Source organism: Phaethon aethereus, assembly GCF_964289735.1.
Source record: "Phaethon aethereus genome assembly, chromosome: 8".
NCBI lineage: Eukaryota > Metazoa > Chordata > Aves > Phaethontiformes > Phaethontidae > Phaethon > Phaethon aethereus.
Window position 1 is genome coordinate 14,726,568 of NC_138584.1, and position 23,145 is coordinate 14,749,712.

Below are 23,145 nucleotides of genomic sequence, written 5' to 3' on the forward strand. Positions count from 1 at the left end.
AAACATGAGCTTCATGAGCATATGACTTCTGGTAAAGGAGTCGTCACATAATACAGCAGAAAACTCAGTGTGGGGGTGATTAAGGCAGTCCGTTGCTGGATATAGCTTTGATATCCAAAAAAGATGAATAGGGCAAGACAAAAATCATCTTTCTTTGTACTTGTTTCTCAGTGATGTCTCTTCTCACAATGCTTTTTGCTACCTTTCCTGATCATACAGAATGTTTAACTTAAAACTGGCTAATTAGACTCTCTTATTAAAATAAATAGTTTAGTTCTGACAGTGAAAATCTGTGGTTTAAGTTAAAGCCAAACTACACAATCTGTTTATCTAAGTAAACTGTGATTATTGCTATGCACGGCTGCTTTGTTGATGGCCAAATCAGCATAGTGACCACAGTGTTTCTTCTATATTAAAAATCACTCTCTAATACTGTTTAACATGACAGAAGCAGGTTTAGAACAGTTGGATTAGATTTAATAATATATCAATATCCCCTTCTTTCTTCTTCACCTGCCCTTCCATCCTCTCTCTGCCTGTTTTCCCCTTGTCTCCCAAGAACAGCTACACTCACAGTCACAGAGGTATTTCAAGATTTGTGTAGTTCTAACGTTGAAATAGATACTCGTCTGTTGTGAACGGGCACAAAAGCATTGAAGGTAAGCTGGATTAACAGAAATAGTTCTTTGTCCTGTCCTTCCACATCTGAAAGCACAAGAACTCACAATCCAGATCCACACCACAATTGTAGCTGTATAAACTAGGATTTTTTTTTAGTAAGCAAGAAAAGCAGAATGAAGAGCAGGATCAAAATACTACAGAAAGACAGATTTTGAGAGTCATGTTTCTTAAGAGCAGTATGCCACCAAAGTAGATTTTAAGAAATTGGGATCTTACCTTTTTTGTCTTCGATGTTCAGAAATCAAAGCAGCAGACTGCATTTTGATGTCACATTTATTGCTAGTACTTTGCAAATGGCGACAGGGTAGAGTACTGACAGAAGTACAATCTGAGATGATAAATCCTTTGATGCCGTGTTATTGTGCTTTATTCATGCACATTTCCATCCAGGCGAAGTTTGACCTTCTTTTGTGGGGTTAAGAAAAACAGATGGAAAAAGATATTTTAGAAATGTCCGTGGTGGAGCTAAGAAATACTTGCTACAGACTTTTCCTCTGATAAATAAGTTATCTAAAGGACCTTCTTGTGGTGTTTGCGCGTTATAATGTAGTAAATATTTAACTTGCTAAATAAGAGACTTGTGGCTGTGTGATTTATAAGTTGGTGTGGCCGTTACTTTGGCATTTATTGTGGCCCTTTGTTCTGGACGTAGCCTAATTCAGTTGGCAGGTGAGGTACAGATTGTGGTGATTTACTGTAATTTCTGGACAGATAAAAATGCTAGGCAGGTGCTAAAGGTTGCAGTTAAAAAAATTATAAACTTTCATATCATGAACTATTTTAAATGAAATAAGTGCGTGGACAGTCTCCAGGATAAATCTCAGCAAATGCATTCTAAAGTTGAACTTCTGTGATCAGGAATGCTAGATTCTTTTAGAGATACAATGGGAGTACTGTATTGGATATGGAATCAATACATGTTTTGATTCATGCAAAATTGCTCTGAAAGCAATAATTTCACGGCACCTGTTCGATTTTCCTGTGTCAAGTTTCACGACACCTTGATTTATCGATCTCGTGGTGTGTGAAGAATGAAAGGAAATGTGCTCTGTATTTGACAGGGTGCCATACTTGCTTTCTGAGCTTCTGTACCTCAGACTGTGCAGGATTCAGGATACATGATACAGAGAATATCTGCACCAACACTGCAAAGCGTTTAGCCAAAAGAACATGCAGTCTCAAATATTCAAGTCATATATTAGACAAATTGAAAGATCTGGAAAAGCCGTTTCTCTAGACAGATGCATCAGGAACAAAGAGTTAAGGAAGCGGGGAGACTGGGAACAAGTCGGAAATGTGAGGAACCATTGCCACTTGCAGTGGAAGTTTTCGGGGTTAGGGCATCTGGCATGTAAATCTGAACTATCACAGAAAGACATGGTCTTTTTAGTTCTTTCCATTTTGGCAACGTGGGATCTCTCAGAGATGTGGAAGTATTCAAGGGCCAGCTGGGATATTGTTCTGTGTTTCATAACATAAGAAAAGATAGGTTGGCACAGGCGTTGGTTCGCGCAGAAACACCAGCTGTGTGACAATCTGGGTCCAAGCCCACGATACTTGCTTTGGCTGATACAAGCTTTGTTCTGCAAGCGGTGTAGCCCATTTCCCAGAGGTGAGTGCGCAAGATTACCAGCTATAATGCAGGTCTGCTCTTTGCTGATGGGGAGATCTGCTGACTTATGAGACTCACTATTCCCAGAGTTTTGGCCTCCGACCAGCAGAGCTGAAGGCTGGTGAACTGTGTCACGGTCCCACCTCCTAACCTTCCTTCTTAACTCATGGTCCCATCTTTTGTGTAGGTAGATGTAAATGAACTGGAAAATATAACTTTGTAGGTGTCCTTTCTACACTTTTCCAGGTAAAACTCCTAAAAATCATATGCTCCTTGTGTATATATTGCCCTAGTTATTTGTCTTCAGGAAAAAATAAGAAAAATATGTTAAATACTAGCGAGGAAATAATTTTAGAGGAGATTTTAAAAAACCCTTTAACTATGCTGACTTGAATATTGTCTCCTTTATGCAAGATATGCAACTTTAGATTGCATAAGAACCCAAATGTTGTAATTTAAAAAATATTTCCCTTAAAAAGAATTATTTACATTTCAATCTTTCCAGAACGTCTGTAGTGTTATCTGGCTGTAGGGTGGATTAGGGCTTGGTAAAAGAGCTTCTCGGCGTGGTACTTTAAGCAACTTTCTCCCAAGGGCTGGTGCGATAAAGTCTCCCTCTTACGGGATCTCCCAAATATCGCAGGGGCCTGCACGGAGTCTCCGTGGGGCTGTGGGAAGGGGTGGCCAATAAACAATACAGCTTATTTTTTAATATTTATCTCTTGTATTGTTTTTTATGATCTCTAAAAACATACACATGGGATTATTTTTTGCTATAAGCCTGTCACCTTTTAAAAGAGGGGTCAGAAGTGTAATTATGGTATTATAATTATAAAATTGATATGCATCTCCTATATATTTAATGAAGTCTTACCATGTGCCATGTTCTAGCATTACTCACAAAGGTTTAATTCTGGCCTACTGTGAATGTTTTGGTCAAATTCAGGCAAACCAATACCTAAATTGTAACACTAAAAGCAGAATTGGCATGTAATGAACATACACAAATATTCAGAAAAGACTGGACAAAACAGAGAGGTAGCTGCCAGACTGGTAAGAAATATCTCCCTTCCTTCATAATATAAACATTTTCTTCTTTATTTGTGAAAACATTGTCTGGGTCTGCGATGCAAGAAGGCAGGAACATGCAGTTAGTGCTCTGCAGGTTTTATTTTGGACATTCAAAAATATGCATAGATGTACTGTAAGGACCACAGAGCATGATGGCTTTACTTTATATTGAGACTTTCATCTTCATATAGTAGTGTCTGTAGCTTGAAATTACCTTAATATTATTTGTTGTACTACAGGAACTTCGCTTGTCTGAAAAGATAATTTTGTTCCTAGAACTGCTACACAGTATTATAGATGTGATAATACTTTCCTGATTACTTTCTTTTGAGTCTTGCTACTATTGATTTTTAACCCAAAACAGTTTTAAAGCAAAAGATCGCCTTTTCCTCCTCTGTTAAGATACCATCTTTTTTTACTGTTGCTCAGCCTAACCAGAACAGAGACGCAGTAGCAGGGTGGGTTGGCAACTGAACAGCTCAGGGAAGATGATGGATTTATACTTCATTATTTTTTGTTCAACTGGTGAGGTATGAAAGGCAGTAGCAAAGTGTGTGAAGTCTCAACTTTTCTACACAGTTCTCATGAAGTGCCACCTAAGTCAGACTTCCTTAAAATGGAGGTGTTTTATGGAGGAGTTGAAATGCAAATTTACAGCTTGACTTGAAGTCTCTACAGATTTGCAGATATCACCCATGATCATTAAGAACTGATCCACTGCAATGGATAAAAATTGTGTTTCATTTGGCACTGGATCACCTTTCAGATTAGTATTCTTGAAATTAAATTGGATGATTAATAATATATTGTTCAATTTTGTGTTATATGAAAGCGACCCACACTCACTGCATCAATTTCCTACGCAAAGTACTGCCAAACTTTCATCTGAAACACTGACGTACCGCTCTGATTGAATTTGATTCCTGGCATTAGAGATCTGCGCTAACTTAGTTGCCTCCTTTTTAAGTGTGTTGTAAATGTTTCCAAACAAATATATACAATTGTTAATGTTTTCCAGCCTCTCATGGAGTGCTGAAAATAGATTGCTTTGAAATTTTGTTACTAGATTTAATTTCTGTCTGAATAAAAATAATTTTATTTCTATTTAGGCATGTCAAAATACTTTTGGTTAATTTTGTGTGACAAAGCCTAGCTACAGAAAAGCTGAGAGTGTCAAAGGTCTTAAGCCCAGTAAAAATCTTGATCTTTTTTCTGTCACTTGAATGTCACTGGAGAAAGATCCAAGACACTAGAGGAGACACTCCTCTTGGTGCTTAGCTCTGTGACTCGTGCTGCATAGCTGCTTTCATTCGCTGAAAATGCAAAAGCAAATTTTACTCTTAGAGGGAGTAAAATTACTTTAAATTGCCTCATTCCATTATCTCTAATTTTAAAAATTGCCTGCCCATCTGTTTGCCTTTCACCTCACTTTGGAGGATGCATGTTGATTCCGCTTTTCAGGGGTGTGTCTCTGGGCATAGCGCAGAATGTATTTTATTCCTCTGTTTTATTCTGCCGTTAGGGTCTCATATAGAAGAATTTATAGTATGTCGAGATCAGTGTTTTAGTTCAGACCAGGAATGTGCTTTTGAAGCCAATTTGATTGTCCCTGCTAAACATGCTTTGATTCGCACCATGGAGCGGTCTTGGGGTGCTTTATTGGATGTCTTTCAGATGAAATTGGAGGACGATGCGTTCCAAGAGCACATTCAATGCTCACCAGCTGCATCCAGCCCCTAACGGGACCTGCTCAGTTCTTGTCTGAGGTATATGAAATATGCTTAGTGAGGATGTCAGGTCACCAGCACCAACTGTTTCATTCCACAGCTCTGTTTCTAGTGAACCTCAGGCCTTGCTGATGTGTACATGGCCTCTGTCTTGTTGGTATGACTCCTTTTAGCAGAGGTGGTATCTGTCTCTTTGGCCTTGGAAGTCCTTGTGGAAACGTCTCTTAACAATTACGTTTCTGTGAGACCGCACATCCAATTGCGCTTTCTCTGTTTTAGGAGGGAAGGAAGAACGAAACCAGTTCTTTGCCAAATCCCAGTCTGAGGTTTTACTGCGTACATGGCAGACTGCTCAGAGCTGGGGTTCTGCTTTGGCTAAACTAGAGAAGCTGGAATCAACTGTGTTTGGGTTCAAATATCCCCAGGATCAGTGTATTCCCCAGGTAGTGTCTGGAGCTTAACTTCAGGCTTGCTCTTCTACAAAAGTAGGGGAGTGGAAAGAGACACAAAGGGAAGTTTGCCAGCTAGCAACAGGGAAGTGACAAAATGGAGCATTCTCTCCTTATGCCTTATAAATAACTGTTTCTGGAGTCTTCTGGGACACATTTTCATTGCCATTTTCTTGCCTTTGCAAAAAATTCCTCCCAAAAAGAAGTTACAGAGGCTGACCTTCAGATGTCATGTTTCTTCATGTGGTATCTTTTTTGAGAAAGCTTGACTAGTGAGACTAAAAGAAAAATAAATTTCAGTAATGATGAACTAATGCAGTCCTAATGGAATGCTTCTAGACTGACTGGGATTTAATGGCATGGCAGTGTAGCAAATTTCTGGATTTTAATGAGATAAGAGAAATATCTGCCCTTATTGATATGGGCAATATAAGGGCATATTAATAGTATATTAATAGTATACTATTGATAAGTATGATACTATTAATAAGCTGAACTTGATTAAATTAGAAAAGAAGCAGTTTGCAGACTGAGGCGGGTATACTGTGGAAACACTGAGTTCAACATCAGTGACGTAGCAAAGTTTTTAAGGTAGAAATCGCAGCCACAGGAACCTAAAAAAATTACATTTGGAAAGCTGCACACATTAGCAGATTGGATTGTTGATGCTTCTTCAAGATTTTTTTTTTTTTCCTTTCCTTTTCCTACTCTGTAAAAGCTCAGAGTTCTCTACAGGTTGCAATGAACTCTGGAACAGAAAGTGCATAAATGTCAAATCTGAATAGTTTGAGATCAAACATCCTCAGTAAGATGGGAATATTTGGTGTGATTCTGGTTTTCTAATTTTTACTGTGATTTGGCACTTGTAATTCTGTACTATAGTTGAAGCTGGCATTCATTAATATATCTGAGACTGATGTGTCCCTAGTACCTAAGAAAGTGATCTTCCTTAAGATTTTGGGCAATTATCGTGTGGGATTTAGGTAACCTAGGGTAAAAGTGTTCCCCAGTTAGAAGTTCAGTCCAAGCAATTGGCTTCAGCTGAACTCACAAGATATTTGATGTGTTTTTCAGATATGAAACATGCTGGTAATTTTTGTTCCTCACTGGAACTCAGAGGCAGGAAATAAGCTTCAAAGACATGTTAGTGTAGCAGTGTGTTAACAACTCCTCTTTCCAGTTGGATGAAGCCTTGAAGAATTTGGGATAAAACTGAACTGTCTTAATGAAAGAGCATTTTTTAAATTGTATTATGCACCAAGCTAATAGCTGCCTCAAAAATTTGCTTCATGAACTGGGAAGCATTAAAAGCTCAAAACCACTGTGAAGGATGTGTTAATCAAAAATATTAATGAAATGTGCTGACCTCCAGATATATGTTCCCATGCACAAAAATAAGGGCTCTGTAATTGAGACCCATTAAGTATTTTGACTATATTGGCTGAGTTAGCAGCCTCAGGTGCTGGCTGGCATTCAATACTACCAATTTTTGCTCTGTTAGCTATATCAATGGTGAGGGGAGGTGGGGTGGGGAAGAGATCCTGAGCAGCAATCCAGTCTTTACTAATGGGAAGGTGTTTAAGATGCAAATGAAAAGCTCTCCTATCCTCTCTTTAAATTTATATCGTAAGTGTATTCAGTCTGTCCTTACTTTCCTCCTGTTAAAAGAAATTTATTATTTGAGACTGAGCTGTGCAAATTTCTGTGCTGCTCAGTGGTTGTGCTACAATACAAAGATCACAGATCTCATTCCCATGTAAGGACACCTCTTTCCTTCTGTAGCAGAAACTCATTAATTTTAATACACACCAGTGAGGCAGCTGAGTGGGCTCTGAGGTTTCCTTCACAGCAGCATGTTGTGTTGCTTCTGCACCACTGAGTTCATTATTCTTTTATTAAGAAAGCAAGGAGGAATACGGTGTGTACAGTCCTCATGCTCTCTTGCTCAGGTATCACTGGGCATCAGCACTCTCCAGAAGCACGGAGAGCCTGCCTGAAAAATGAAATGAAGCATTCTTTGTTTTGTTTAATGCATGAGTGAGAAACATGTGGCACATATTTCTACATGATTTGCTGCTTCTCTATTTCCTTCTTACTCTAGAGTTACACAGGTCAAGGCTAGGAAAATTGGCTGTGTAAGAAATAAATGCCAGTGATGCTACATAGGGCCAATAAAGGACTTGTCTGCATTTCCTCTGCAAACAACAGTGTGTAAGGTATTTCCTCAAGCTTCCAATATTTAACTGTGCTGATGTGAGTATTTTTACAGAGGTACACATTTGTTTTCTCTGTTTCTTCTTTAGGATTGAGACTTCTTTCAAGCCTTGGGAGCCCAGTTACATTTCTGCCAGTTCCTAAATGGGTCTGAAAGTCTCAGCCCAGTTCTGCCAGGATGTGTAAGGGAGGCATTCACCCAGTATTCAGGTCAGTGAAGCTTTTTAGGGGAGGCATGCAGTGGTGCTCAAGACCTGTTGTATTGATCCAAGTTCAATTCAGATTTGAATTCAGAATGGAGTTTTGATGCAGCTGTCACATCTTCCAGCCTCTTTGTCCCACCTCTGTTCAGTCAATACAAAAATAAATAGCAAATAGAGAATCCGTAAATTTCAGCACACTGTCATTTGAAGTTAGTACTCAGGCAGAATATGTGGTCATTTCTGCATATCTAATATTAGACAAGTTTTTACTTTATTAATTAAAAAAGTCTCTGTTTAATTTCAGTTTTGATTCTGCAGAATTTCTCAGGGCTCAGCTATGGGGATTGAATCCAAGCAGCCATTCTTAAAGTTTCTAAGACCAAGTCTCCCTTCTTCTTTTCTCTTCTTAGGTTTGTCTCTCCTTACTGTCCCCATGTCAATATGCCTGTGCTGATTCTGGCTGGCGTAGAGTTAATTTTCTTCGCAGCAGCTAGTATGGGGCTGTGTTTGGATTTGTGCTGGAAACAGTGTTGAGAACACAGGGATGTTTTAGCTATTGCTGAGCAGTGCTTACACAGAGTCAAGGCCTTTCCTGCTACTCACCCCACCCCTCCAGCGAGTAGGCTGGGGCTGCACAAAAAGTTGGGAGGTGACACAGCCGAGACAGCTGACCCCAACTGACCAGAGGGATATTCCATACCATATGGTTTTGGTTTTTTTCATTTACATCACTTGTCTTTCTTGGGTTTTATTTCTCTCTTTCTGTTATTCTCCTTTTCATTACTATTATTGTTGTTACTATTATAATTATATTTCAATTATTAAACTGTTCTTATCTCATGTTTTCTCACTTTTACTCCTCCAATTCTCTTACCTTCCCATACTGCTGGGAGGCGGAGTGAGCGGCTGTGTGGTGTTTTGTCGCTGGCTGGGGTTAAACCATGACAATGCCCTGTTTTACTGGTTTGTCCCAAGACTTGTTACTTCTAATTTATAGGCCTGAAAGTCTCCTTTGTATGCAGTAATTCCCATACTCTGAAAAATGTGCATCCCAAGCTGCAGCAGGACCTTATCCAGCCTACCTCTCCTGGGTAATTGTTCAGGAAAAAGAATGAAGAAGAGTATATTGGAATATCTCCCAGTAACCCCATGCTGTTGTCTCCCTGTGGTGATCGATCAGTGTCCTGTCAAGAACTGCACACATTAATTGATGTGCTGTGTGATAGAGGGTATCTACTGTGTTTGAAGTTCATGTAAAACAAATGTTCTATGTAGTGTCTTTCTGTTCTGCACTGGGAACTGGGGTGTGGGAGACTTTTCAGAGAGGCAGGCAACTGTGCTTTCTTGTCCTTGTTTACCTACATAACAGGTTGGGTGAATCCTTTGGCAGGAAGACAAAGCAGCTGAGCATGTTTTGCTAAGCAGATTTTTGTCTGGCATGCGCAGAGACTAGAGGGCTCCAGTGAAGATCAGAGAGCAGACAAAAAGCCAAGCATTGAAAATGCTAAAGGAACAAAGCCTGTCCTGAGGACCCAGAATGGTGTGCTGCAGTCTAAAGATGAAGCAAAGTTTATTGTATGTATTGTTCTCCCCCATGTCTGCATTATTGTCAGTGCTTTCATGGTTCCCCGAGAGTTTTATCAGCTATCAAAAATCCAACTTTTAGGCAGATTTGATCTGATTTGATTTTGTTTCTGAATCTTTACACAGTATTCTGGTTGCCAGTCGAATGGGAAGGAGGTGAAGGCTGTGATCTCTTGGAAGCAGTGTGGCCTTGGATCAGCGTAAGCGGATTGGAAAGATTCTCTCACCTTTTATCATTGCCCTGTCAGGCAGAAAATAATATTTGCCTCAGAGTAAGTAAACAACATGTTTATGTTTAAGTTAATCACTGAAGGAGTTGGTAACACCCATTCACTGTAGGAGGAAATATGTTTTCCATGACCAGATGTCTGCATTCCTTTGTTAGGAGGACATAGTCAGGACCCTGGTGGCTGGCATGCTAAAAGTAACTGTCTTGCTATCAAGAAATCTCAGGTAGATGATTGAGGAGGGTTGGAATCAGAATAGTAGGTCTGACTATGAAAAGACACATACATCAACATCCTCCCTCTATCTTAAGTGCTCGGTTAGGCAAAGGGAGCTGGATGCCTGGCCGAGAGGCTGGGTAAATATTCTGGGAGTGTGGTGGCTGGAGAGAGAGGCTTGGACAAAGGTAAATCCTTACTGTGAAATATCTTCATGAAAAGCATTGACGCTTCCTACCCAGAGAAAACCTCAGGCCTGGAAATAACTGAGATTTAGAAAATATCAGGCTTTATGAAAAGAGCCAGATGATGGCAGCATAGAATGCAACAGACTACTGAGAAAATGCCTGGGTTAAGTAGCAAGAGACCTGCCCTTGAAAACTGAGTCAGAGTTCAGCCTTTCCATCTCATCCTCCACTTCAGCAGCAGCTTTTGAAATATAAGTTTATGGTTCTGGGAAAAAAGAAAAGAAAAAAATGATTTTGTTCTGTGTACATGTGTTGATCTTTCATAAGCTATGCAATAAATCAGCTCAGAACTTTTTCTGTGTGGCATCAGAGATAAACAATTCTGCTTCATCCTTTCAGACCCAGAAATCTTGTATTTTTTCCTCAGCTGTATAAATTCTTCTAGCAAGTCCTACTCTCAACAAATAATACCTTCCTACTTCTTGTCATCAAAACCTAATCTGTAACTACAGTAGCCTCCAAGACAGAATTCAGAATATAGCTATGAATATAATGGAAAATATAAGAGATGTGCTTGTTAGTTTTTCAAGAGAAAAGTTTAACAGCTGATGCCTGAATCAAAGATGATTGACTTGGGCACCTAAGAAACTAATGTCTTTTTTTGTCATGTGATAGAGAAGGGCTGTCTCTGCCGCAAAATACCCGCCTGCGTCTTCCTGGAGCACTGTTTACTGGTATTGGCAAAGGACAAGATGATCACTGTGCAGGGGCTGTTTTCTCTAGATCTACTGATTTATACTGGTTACGAAAGCAGGGAGTTGGGTTTTAACACAACCCTTCAGAATTGCTTCTGCGGAGGTAGCCATACAGGCCTGGGAGAAGCAAACATGCTGCAGAGCGCTTTCAGGTCGTGTACTGTTATGAGATAGGAAGGGAAGGCAGTGAAGCAACACAAGGTCATAGCACAATCACAGCTGCTGTGGATATGCCTTGTGCCTATGCTGGTACCATTTGGAAGTGGGATTGCCAAGCTGCTGCGATGGTTTTATTTTAACGTTTATTGACAGTGTTCCTCTCACAAGCTTATAGAAATAGTTTCCTCGATAAGCAAAAGATAAATGGCTGTGATGCACTTGAACATCGAATGCTTTTCCTCCAACAGTGACTACTGAATTAACACTCGTTACATCCGCAAACTCCTCAATCTCCTTGGGGTTTAATTTGAAATTTCAAGGACATGGGTACTTTACACTACTGAACATTTACAGAAAGAAGAGATGCTGCAAAGAGGAACTGGGACTGTCCCAGCTTCTGAGTTTCTAGGTGGAATGGTAGTGCAATACGTTTTTCAACTGTTTTCTGGAATGGCAGCCTCTCATTGCTGCTGTGACAAGCTCTGGCTCTACAAATCTTAGTTATTGTACAGCTGGCCCTAGTTTGTAGAGCAGAACCAACTCTTCTGCCTGCACTCTCTGCCACGTGAAAAGGAGATGGTCTCCTATAAGCAGCAGGACTTGTCAAGCCCTGCTTCACTGGACTACTTTGGAAAAAACTAAGGACAGTAACTTTTATCCGTGTATTTGTGTAAGCACCACCCCTGGGACTGCACTCATTGAGAGTTTCTACCCCAGCATTTGCAAAAGGCAAGATTCTGGCTTATTCTGGTTCTATTAGTTGTGATAGTAAATAAGGGCATTGGAGCTAGAAAAAAAGGGGTATTTCATTGTGAAACCTCCCCAGGGCAGCCTTAGTGTTATGGCAAGAGAGCGGGCCTCAGAAGAAAGTTGACTCTCATTTCCATTCCTGAGAGACCTTACAAATAATAGATGTCTGATGGGTTTTTCTGGCTGGTAAAAGCAAATTCAAACCATTCAGTAGCACAGGTAAGGGATGTCTGGAATTCCCATGGACAGAGCAGCGAAGCCCTCATCATAGCCCTCATATGTACAATAAAATAGGGAAGGAAAATACCTTGTGGGGGTGTGTGGGGGGAGACTAAGATACCTGCTGCTATTTACTGTCCAATGCAAACTAAAATCCTTGCCAATAGGGACAAATTGCTTAATATCCATGCAGCACTTTGAAGATCTAAAGTATGGTAAGTACTATTATAATTATTATTATTATTACAGAAGCTAAAAGTGCTCTTCTAAATAGATATATTGGAATTTTATCTTTGAAACACTGTATTATAAAAAGGCTGGTGTGAAATTTTTCTGAAAAGGAATGAATGATATGGTACATTTATCAACACAGTAATAAAGCATTCACAGTTAGGCCCTCCACTTTGTATAGGCTTGGAGGAAAGGAATTTCTGAGTCAGCATGCGGTGCCATTAAACTCGTTTAAAGGTAGTTTAATAACAGTCTTTTCACATCCTTTTAGTGCATATGACTCTTACTTTAAAAATAAAAAAAGCAAATTGCTCCTGGGGCTTGAGTGCACTGCATTCATGCTATTCTGCGCCTCTGATTGTAAGTAGTACAATCAGGAGGGTGAACAAAACATGACCATGAAAATGGGCATCATAATTGTGGAGTGATGCTGCTAGTGCACATTTCCCAGGAATGTTAATTAGGTGCATGTCAGGGGTAAGCAGGCAGAGCCTCAGTACATGGCTGTATTGCTCCCCCCCAGAGATCTGTGTTTCTATTCATGAAAATCTTTGGTGTCTTTTCTAACCCATAATTTTCAAGACAGCCACTTATTGGTGTGTCTGCTGTACAGTCTCTGCTGTTATTCCTTTGGAGCGAACAGGAATATCCTGACACTCCATCTTGTCACAGCCAATTCTAAAGGTTTGAACAGCTCCAAGAAAACACTTTGCTCCTAATTAGCGGCTAGTTTAATACACAACAATTTTGCATCTGTGACATGGCTATGCTGAAAATGCTGTGCTCTTCGTTACAAAAGGTTGCAATGCTGGAAAGAGGACAGGACCTGCTGGTCATTTACTATGAAATCTGTAACATGGTCTTTACATCTTTTATCTTTTCAGGGATAGGAAAGATCACTGTGGCTAGGTTATGAGGATAAAGATGATACTAAGACTGCTGTGACTTTGTGTGACCAGGCCTGGATTACTGTGGGTGGACAGCAATTCTTAGAAAGAGAAAATCAAAAGGTAGGAGCTGGCAGCTGAACTTCCTGGGTTCTTTGAAAATCCCCATCTCAAAAATCTCTTTAAGTCAAAACTACGTTTCCAGTTTCAAGTGCAGTGAACGATTTTTGTAGTAAGTTATTCTGGGAGCTCTACAAATTAAAATATGCAGCATAAATTAAATTACATTGTATGTCTACTTAATATTCATTAGATTTGTTGAACAGCATTTAGAATTGCCGCCTTACAACACATAAACATAATATGGATATATCTGCAGGAGATTAAGTCAGATTCTGGGCTGAAACAGTGTCAGTCTGGAAGTGGTAGAATGGCAAGCGAAGAAGATAACATTTTCCAATAACAGACCTCACTAAAGCAACACTAAAGCAATTTTATGTTCTATCATTTGAAAATTAAATACTGACTCTTTTCTTTGCCGACTCTGATGTGTATTGCACTCTATCATGTGTTCTTTCTCCTACTGTTCATTTTTTCCAAGATGGATAGAAAGAGAATGTTATTGTATTTGAAACAACTGCTTTTTCTTGATTATTCTAACTTATGTAGTGATATGCACGACAGTGTCAGAAGCTGTCCAGAGCCTCTCGCACTACCTCCCAATAGCAAATACAAAAAAGTATGACTTTTCTTGGCCACATTACCCTTTGGGACATTGAGATTAAGATGATGTATACACATTTACTGTATGTATGCATAGTAAATCTGCAAAACCAATATAAGTTATCCACTTAGTCTTGTGTTCTGTTTTCAATGTCTATATTTGCAGATCATTTTAACAGAGTTGCATTTATCAAAAGGAAGAAACTAGTTTTAGTAAATTATTGCTTCAAATATAGGGTGAAACTGTGCAGATTGCAACTCATTTGTAACCATAACTTGTCTGCCTATACTCCTCTCATGATTTCAGTTTTCTATGACTTTATTCTTCACAACTAGTTACAAGTTGTTTCATAGCATTACTGTGTGCTATTATGTTTGCCAAGTTTTACTCCAAAGGTATTTGCATTTCAGTTCTGAGTGAAATTTTTCCTTTACAGTAGGTGATTTGCAAGGTGCTTTGTGATATTTGGTGATAAAAGGTGCTGTGTAAATTATCTTTACTACCATATGGCCTCTTCATGTTCCCAATTCAAATCCACTGGGAGAAATCTCTCAGCAACATCGACAGAAGCACATCTGGTCCACACAGAGCCTGTGACAGAGTATTCTTTTGGTTTGATTAGTCCTTCTACGGAAGTTCAGATGTATTAGGCATAAGAAGAAACAACGCTTCTCAAAAATGAAGACCACTCTATAATGTGTTTGAGATATGCCAAAAGCTGTTCTCAGTAGAGACAAGCATAACAGATTTTAAATTGGTTTGGTCAGAGTGAAAATCACTTGTAAGGGCACTGCTCACAAACCATCTGGACTTTCAGGTCAGTAGTTTGCTGCAGAAATGCTCCAGACCCTGCCTATTCAAGCACAACGTGTTAGACTTTACTAAGTTCTCCTTTTCCCCAGTTACTGACCACCGGTGCACTGATACAGAAGTGAATGGTGACTGTTGGTGCAGCTATGTTCTGTCTTGCTTTCAGATGAGGGAAACAAGTAGTCTTACCCATGGGATATGCTGATTGTCATGCCTGCAATGCAGGCAGAGTTTCCTTCTACTGCTTACAGAAAAGCATGCCAAATTTGTGTCAGTTATTCTTTCCATTGCAGCCTCATGCAATCTGAAAACATTTTCAAAATAAAAAGACAATGCCAGTGAGAATGAACTTTGACAGCAGTATAATGAAATGTGTGGGAGGGAGCACTCAATCAGTTGTTGAAAGAAAATCTAATTCCACCTCCGGTCCTGCAGGATGTGGTATTGGACCAAGGACTTTCAGTACAAGTAGCAACAGTCTACAGTCTAATTCATGCACGGTGAGAATAATCCCTTCTGGTGAATTCAATATTAATACTCCAGGGTTTTCTCCATCTGTTGTCACGTATGCTTAAAGTGTAACTTCTTTGAGGCAGGAAGTCGCTTTAGTGTTTCATGCATTTACTGTGCCTGGCAGAGTCAGATGCTGTTAGAGGGATATAATTGCTACTGTAGTACAAATAACTCCCCCCCCCCCCCCCCTTGGAGAAGTCACAGGAAAGAAGGAATAATAATATCGCTCCTAGGTGTATAAACTACTTCCTAATAATAGATGTGTTTTTCATAACCAAATGCAAGTATAAAAATACTTTACTTTAATGAAGGTCCAGATTTTCACATAACGTAACTTGTGGAAATCTGCTGACAAATGTACCAAACAGCAGCAGCAGAACTGACTTTTTGTACTGATAGGAAGATAAAACCAATAATGGTGGTACCTATGGTGAAGGTAGGAAAGGGAAACTAGGCTCCCTGACTGCTCTTGGCTCTGAGGGCACATGCCATCGGTGTGATTTCTGAAGCACGATCTCTCGGAACTGTCACATCTGCCCGGGCAGAAGCATCCATTTCTTTCTCCCCGAGCACTGAGAAGCTGGACTGCGTTTCTACAGCCATGTTAGGAGCAGCGTTCCCGTACGTAATCTTGCTGCAGTAAAGATGGTGACTCACATGATTATATCAGTATCGATCTATGGTGTTTCAGGTGGGATTTTTGTAAGTCAGACATATTAATTGCTGGAAGGAATGAGGAAAGTGGTGATGGACTTTCCATTGCTTCAAGTGAAAAAATGGGTGGTTGTTGGTTTTGAAGCAATTTTATGGGCTTCTGGGCTAATATAAAATTAGAGGGTTTAATGACCCTTGTGGACCTTTGTGTGCTAACCATATTAAAAATTTATCAAAGATTAGGAAGTAGGGTGCACAAAAGGAAGATTCTGTCTCTAGCAACTTCTAGAAGAAAATGTGATCTGAGGCTGCCTTTTTTTTCCCCCTGCCTTTTTTTTCCCCTCTTGGTATACTGAGTGTCCTCAACAATTACTTCCAAGCTGTTATTTTTTAGCTTGTTAATAGGTGATAGATAAGAAATAGGTTAGACTCACGTTTGCATATTTACTTGTCCTTTATTGTCCTGCTGACGACCTGCACTTTGTGAAGTGGGCAGTGAGCATCTTCCCAGCCAGGTGTGCTGGAAAAGCAGGGGACAGACAGGGCCACCTTCTTTGCTGCTCTGTTGGAGTACGTTTTTGTTTGGCTGATCCGAGGGGGAGAATTACATTATTCGTTGGGAGAAGTTCAGATCTGTCTTTGCACGATGTGATGAACATCTCTTTCAAACATATCTCATAAAATATTCCCTACTGGAAGAGCTTTGGTGAAAGTGCTTTTGCAAAGAGAGACTGCTCGAAGGAGTTAGGAAGGCAGTTGGGAAAGGGAACTCTCCTCCAGGAAAACATTCAAGTGATTTTTTTTTTTTTTTTCTTTAAAGGATTTTTATCATCCTGAATTAAGATAAGGAGCCAACAGTTCACAGTCTCGCTTGGGGTAAAAACTATGTTTTAGGAGAACCAGGTTGGAGATTTCAGTTCACCTTTAGCTGCTAACAAGCAATACAGCTGCCTCTTGGGATCAGCTGTATTTCTCAAAATTAATTCAGTTCTCTCGTGCAAGCGCTTTTTAGCTGGTGGTTTAGTTCTTTCTTCATAATTTTGACCAGCTCAGATAATTAGCCAGGCATGGATGCGATTACGGATGTGAGTGGAAGTTTGCAAGGACTCGTTTCACTAAGGAGAATTAATTTTCAACTTGCTCGGTCCATAAGGGATCACACAAACTTCAGACAACTGCAAAAAAGAAGTCCCTTCTCTGAGTGGGGAAAAACTGCGTTTTTCATCAAGGAAAAACAGCAAAACTATTGTCGTTCTTAGCGTGGTGCGAGTTTCACTTTACCGGATCCCAGAAAACATCCTGAATTTTCTCTTTATTGGGTTTCTCTGTACGGGGTGTCTGTGGCGAGGTGCTGGCAGTGGGGGGCGCGGGGGCGGCCTCTGTGAGGGGAGGCCGGGGCTGCCGCCTGCCGGGCACAGCTGGTTCCAGCCGGTTCTAGCCGGTTCCAGCCGGTTCCGCCAGCCCCACAGCAGGGCACGGCTGAACGCCGCAGCCATGCTGGTGGCACCTCTGTGAAAGCGTATGTGAGAAAGGGCAAAATGCCACAAAGATGGTGAGGAATGAGGGAAAAAAGTGTGAGGAGCAGCGCTGCAACGCCGCAGCTTGGAGAAGGAGGGGCTCATGAGGCGCGCCGGGCACTGGAGCCGAGATCCATGATGGGAATGGGATGAGAGCTCCCTAGCACAAGCCAGCAGGTTCCCTCACATCTCGCCAATGAAGTGATGCAAATGTCTTTCTGCAGACAATGGTTACAAGCCGTGGCAAAAAATAGCTCAGGTAGGGGAAAGCACATACCTTTCTGAGGGAAATGATGTTTGTTTCTTGCCTTAATCTTTTTGTGTGTGTGTTTGTATTTTAGATCTCCTGAAACAAGAAGGAAGAGTGGTTGCTTAGGAGATGGAAAATATACATGTATTAATATTTAATTTTCTAACTGGGTCATTCAGTTTTTGGTCATAATGCTTAAAGCGTTTGACTGGAGTCTGGAGAGATGGAAAACCTGACCATCCCCACTAGGCATTGCAACAAAATCTCTGCAGAGTGGTTTTCCAGAAAGTGAATTACACTGCTAGGCAGGCTGCAGAGAGCAAGAGCCCAGGCACACACCACAGTCCACAACGTAAAAGTAAATCAGTGACCTGTGCTAAAAGCAAGGTAGGTTCTCTAGTTACAGTTTCTGGTCACTGGGCCGAGTACAGATAGCCCTCTCAGCCTCCTCTTATTCCGTTTTCTTTTCCAAAGGCAGTGTGATATTTAATTAGCTACAGTTTGTTTCTTTTTATAGTGAAAGCAAATATTTGAAATGTACTTTGTGCAGTACAACATGTTATGTCTGATGCAGCCTTACAGAATGAGAGCTCAAATGGAAATGAATTTTTAAAATTTGCGCAACTGGAACTTGTTTTTCTGTTATTTGTCCGGACAACTGGTACTCGCTTGCACACGTGTGCACACACACACAGAGGCATATTGATGATTTCTGCTGTACTTAACACTGCTGGAAGGTGCAGAAATTTCTTCTGTGTTTATGACATATACTTTGCTGCTTTCCTTTAAGCAGCTTAAAATCCTGTCTGGGAGGTCAGGTAACTTACACTGGCTGCATTCTGGGCAAAATTAACAAGTTCTCTAATGGTCTCACAGTGGGATGACTGGGACTACCAAGCAGCACATTTTTCTGAGGAATATGGTCAGACACTTAATGGTTATATGGAAGCCATTTAGTGATTATATAGAAGGAATCTCTTTTATATAATTCCTCACACTTCTTGCAAGATGACTGAAATATCTTTCTACTTTAGGTTTACTTCTGCCTTCCGCCATTGTGGGTTAAGGGAAAGAGTTTGGGATGCTGTAGAAACTGTCCTGTGTGATGTTAGTGAAAGGGAACAGATAAAAGTTTTGCAAGGAATTTACTGCACGTTGCTTAGATGAGGGAGGACCATCAGCGGTCCACAGCAAAAACTGTCCAGAGCCAAGAGATATGTACCAAGACACAAGTGTCAGTAAGTCTCTGTTAAGAGATTTATCTGTGTCTTCTAACGCCAGAGGTTTTCTTTTATTCAGATAACTTCAAGTGCTTGGTGAGTATGCAAGATAGATAGGTAGAGGTGATGATACCTTATATTTAGACAGACTAGTTGGTTCAAAAAAAAAAAAAAGGTTTTGGGCACAGAAAAGCCACTAAGTACCATATGTCTTGAAAACTTGTCTTTTTTTCCCAGCTATATGTTTTGGTTTGATGAAAGAAGTCAGCTCTTCTGGTCAGCAACCCCAAGATGTGAAGCAGCATGCCTGGGAGCTATGTCTGAAGCCTTTGCCACGTCCCTCAGTGGGCTCCAACTCTGGGCTTTGGGGCAACAACTTCGGAGCATCACAGCAGGTAAAAGGAGAGTTGTTACACAAAGAGGTCTTGAAAGACCCAGAGCTTTTTGCTAGGTGGGAATTTCTTCCCACCTAGGGCTGGTCCCTGAGGGGTCCTTTCTGTGGCCTAGATAGCAGACCTGTGCTATGTCTAGCTTGCTTCAGGAAGATTGCTCTGACTCATGGGCTGTTTATGAGTAGGCAGGGTTTGGCTATCTGCTTCTTCCCTGAGCATGTCAAGAAAACTGCTTATGGGCTGGATGGCCCAACCAAACAACTTTAAGCATGGGAGTGTTTTATAGTCCAAAGTACCACAAAAAATAAAATATTTTCTCACCTTGCAAAGCTTCCTGCTTATTTATTTACTTCCTTACTTCCTGTGTGCAGTTAGAATATTAAAATCAATGTTGTTGTTCAGCTGAGTATATCCTGTTTGACACCAACAGGGATTGCAGAATCAGGTCCTCATCTGAATTATTTAGAATATAAATTTGTATAAACCAAGGACTAAATCAATTACAGTCTGGAGATGAACCAGAATCCTTTCTGTGTTTCAGTGTAAACAGAGTGAGAGCTCTCTTTTTTTAATTAGACTTTATAGCACCTACTTGTACCCTTGGCAATTTAACTGAACTTAACCGAACTGAAACCTCATCAGGTTTTAATTGTGCGGTTAGAGCATTATTAAAATAAGCCATCAACTGGCCCTGAAAACGCAATCCTATGTACCCCAGTACCTGGGGTTCATAAAGACATATAACCACTAAATGCCTGAGCACAAATCAGTCTATTCTCTAAACATTCTAGTTTTAGTCTGCAGCTGGCAGTTCACCTGCAACCTACCCTTTCTCACCAGGTTTTTGATCAGTCAGGGACATTGTGTAATTCTGTGTCACATGGCCTGGGGCATTTTCACATGCCTCCGCAGGATAGACCAGTCTGATGGCAGCTTGTAAATTCACAGCTTGGGCAAATTGTTATGTAACTGCAATCAGATGTCTGATCTCCCTTTGCCCAAAGCTGTCACACATGGCTGGGTTGTTGGTGAGTGCAAAACAGTTAAGTTGAAGGCAGTAGAAATTATGCTTCTCTATTGCAGCTGAGAATCCCGGCCACAATGTATATGGAAATGGAAATCATAAAGCCTTGCTCTGGTTTCTGCTATTTTCTGGCATTTTAGTGTTTTGTTCTTACACATGCCTCTACAGTTACTTCTGATTTCTGTTGTCTGGGTGAGAACAGGATTGAGCTTTTCTGTCAGCTTGCATGTATATATGTTTAAAAGTAACTCTTGCCCTCTGCAGCAAGAAATAATGATGAAGGCAGATGCACCTGAAGAAAGTGAGGTGGACAGGGCTCTGGCTGCTGCTGAGACTGTTCTGGTCTATCAAGAGGCCTGTGGCAGTTCCTGGAGCGTTGGAGGTGAGTGTACTCTAGTGTCGCACCCCGGTCTTGCCATTATTGTTGTGACAGTGAGCCCTTGCAAACATTGTTGTCTCAAAGGCTCTGGTGTGTTCAGAGGCTGCAGTGCTGGTGTTTTCACTGTCAAACCTTCAGTGAACTGAGTGGGGCTGAGTGATTTCCCCCCTGCCCCGCCCCACCACTATAGCTGTAGCGTAGACAAGAGCAGAATGTGCTACCTGCAGCCATTAGAGTCTGCAGCAGCTGCAGTTCAGGGCAAGAGAAAGCTGAAATGCCAGTGGGTCACCTGGCTGCCTGAATGAGTTCATGAGTATACAGAAGTGTTTTGAGCTGAAATAGGATGAAGGAATTGAGGTTGCACTACAGATGTGTCAAAAATAATCTAAACATGGCTGAATGTGCTGAAAAGATTAAAATTAGCATTTATCTGTGCTGCTAGTGTCTTATTTTGTAATTCTTAGAGGAGATCATTCAGTGAGAGCAGAATTGCAGCAGTTAAATAGATGACAAGTGTTAACATTTTTAAGGCCTTTGATTCTGCTTTTGTCCTTCCAACCTGTTAGATCTAAAGTACCTTTTCAACTACCAAGCTGTAATCCACAGCAGGTCTTTGATCCTTCTGGAAATGAAGGAATTTATGTAATCTGTAAATAAACTTTCTCTCATGCTATAGATGATGTTATATCTTGAGGTCCTACTAAAACACCATTCAATAATGATGTGCTTATATTTTTTTTTCTTCTTTTAATTTTCATTTAATTGTGACTATTAAATATCTATGTAGAATAGAAAGGATTTATTGGAATGTTGTGAAAATTCTGCAGGCACTTTGATAATTTTTAGATAAATCAACACACAGGCTGTTATTAGTAACAATAATATTGTATGTCCCTTAGGATGTCATTAAATCCTTCCTATGTTACGTGTTACACACATTCTTTTTCACAAATAGCTGTATAAGAAATGCAGTGTAATTTGGGGTTACATTGTACAAACGTGCTCGTGTGAAACCAGCAGACCCGGGGCCCGCACTCCCACCACCAGGGGGCAGGACGAGACAAAAATTAAGGAGCATTAAGGGGGAAAAACCCAACAGCCCTGCTTTTAATTCCCCAATCCCCCGCCCCCTGCTTTCGATTTCTGCAAAAACACAGTCTCTGCGGCTGTATGATGATCTGAGTGAAAGCAAGTCGCCTGTTTTTGTTTGGGTTTTTTTGGGGGGGGGGGGGTATGTAAACAATGCTTGTCTTCTGCTTCAGTGAGTTGCTGCTTCTCAGATACTGCATGTCCTCACAAAGAAAAGTCCTATGATCTATTTAAAGAATAATTTTTAAACTATATAAAGCTATATAATAAATCTGTATGTTTCCCATCTTATAAAAAACAGTGGTGTTTTAAATACCCTCTGCAGCATTAGCTATTATTTTTCTTAAACACATTTTGAAGATAGTCCTACACACTACAATTCTAGACTGTAGCACTATATTGTTCTTTGTAAAAACAACATAGCAGGAGCCTGAGGCTTATGCTGTGCCCAATTACAGGAGAACTCTGACGTCTTAAGTGTTTCTTGTGTCTAGGAATAATGCAGAAGGCAGCCTACTTTCTAAGATACTGCAGTGACCCATTTGCTCAATGATGGAAGGGGACCACTGGCTGAAGCCTGTTTAGCCCGACCATAAGTCAGATGGCTGTGAGGAGCAAGAACTATTGCAAAGTGGATGTGCTTCTAAGGAATGCTCCTCATAATTAATTACAGCCTAATCCCAGATGATTTGAGTACTCATCTCTGAGCAAAAAGATCGTGAAAGACTTTTTAGTAATTACACCACAGAATTTAACATCGGTAAAACGAGATGAATCATCTGAGAATAGAAATGTATCCACTAGTTCCCAGGCTGCTCCAAATCTACAGCTGAGGTGTGAAGCCTGTAGCTGTTACCTGTGTGTTGCTCATCACAGCCATGATTTTACATGTATGCTGCCGGAGATACGACTTGCTGGGCACCAGAAACCGTAGTGAGAGTAAGCGGGTTTTCATTCATCACAGACTTGTATAGGAGCACTCTGGCAGTGAAAAAGCGACTTGAAATTGGCAGTGCACTGAGCTTTGCTGAAGGATCTCCCAGGCTTAAGGAATGTGTTTCAGCAGTTACCAGCAAAGTGAGGCCCCCCCTTGCTTAAGAGAAAGAGGTTCTCCTTACGACCTGTAATAAAAGACTCTAGTAACTTGAATATCTCTGGAGCTTTTGTTTTTCATTTAAACTTTTTCCTTCAGTATTGTATTTGAGATAAGTTATTTAGGTAGGTCAACTATGTCAAACAGGTAGTTAGAATAAATACAAACAGATGTGGAAGGTCTGAATGCTCAGTAGTGTAAATACCTGCATGGAGGCCTGGGGTACACTGTTTCTTTCCCACCACTTCTGAATTGATGCTGTGAATCTCAGCATGGTCCTCTGCACTGTCAAAGCTTAAACCACTGC

The 23,145-nt window shown here is 40.6% G+C and overlaps 1 protein-coding gene across 1 annotated transcript in view; it reads right to left on the minus strand.

Moving 5' to 3' along the window:
* PALMD (palmdelphin) overlaps nucleotides 1-941 on the minus strand; it is a gene marked incomplete at both ends in the record, with an annotated part of 54,750 nt that extends 53,809 nt beyond the window's left edge. The window contains one exon of the mRNA XM_082002990.1: nucleotides 898-941. Coding sequence (XP_081859116.1) covers nucleotides 898-941 — 44 coding nt within the window. The remainder of the gene's footprint in view (nucleotides 1-897) is intronic.
* Between the last annotated feature and the right edge of the window lie 22,204 nt (nucleotides 942-23,145).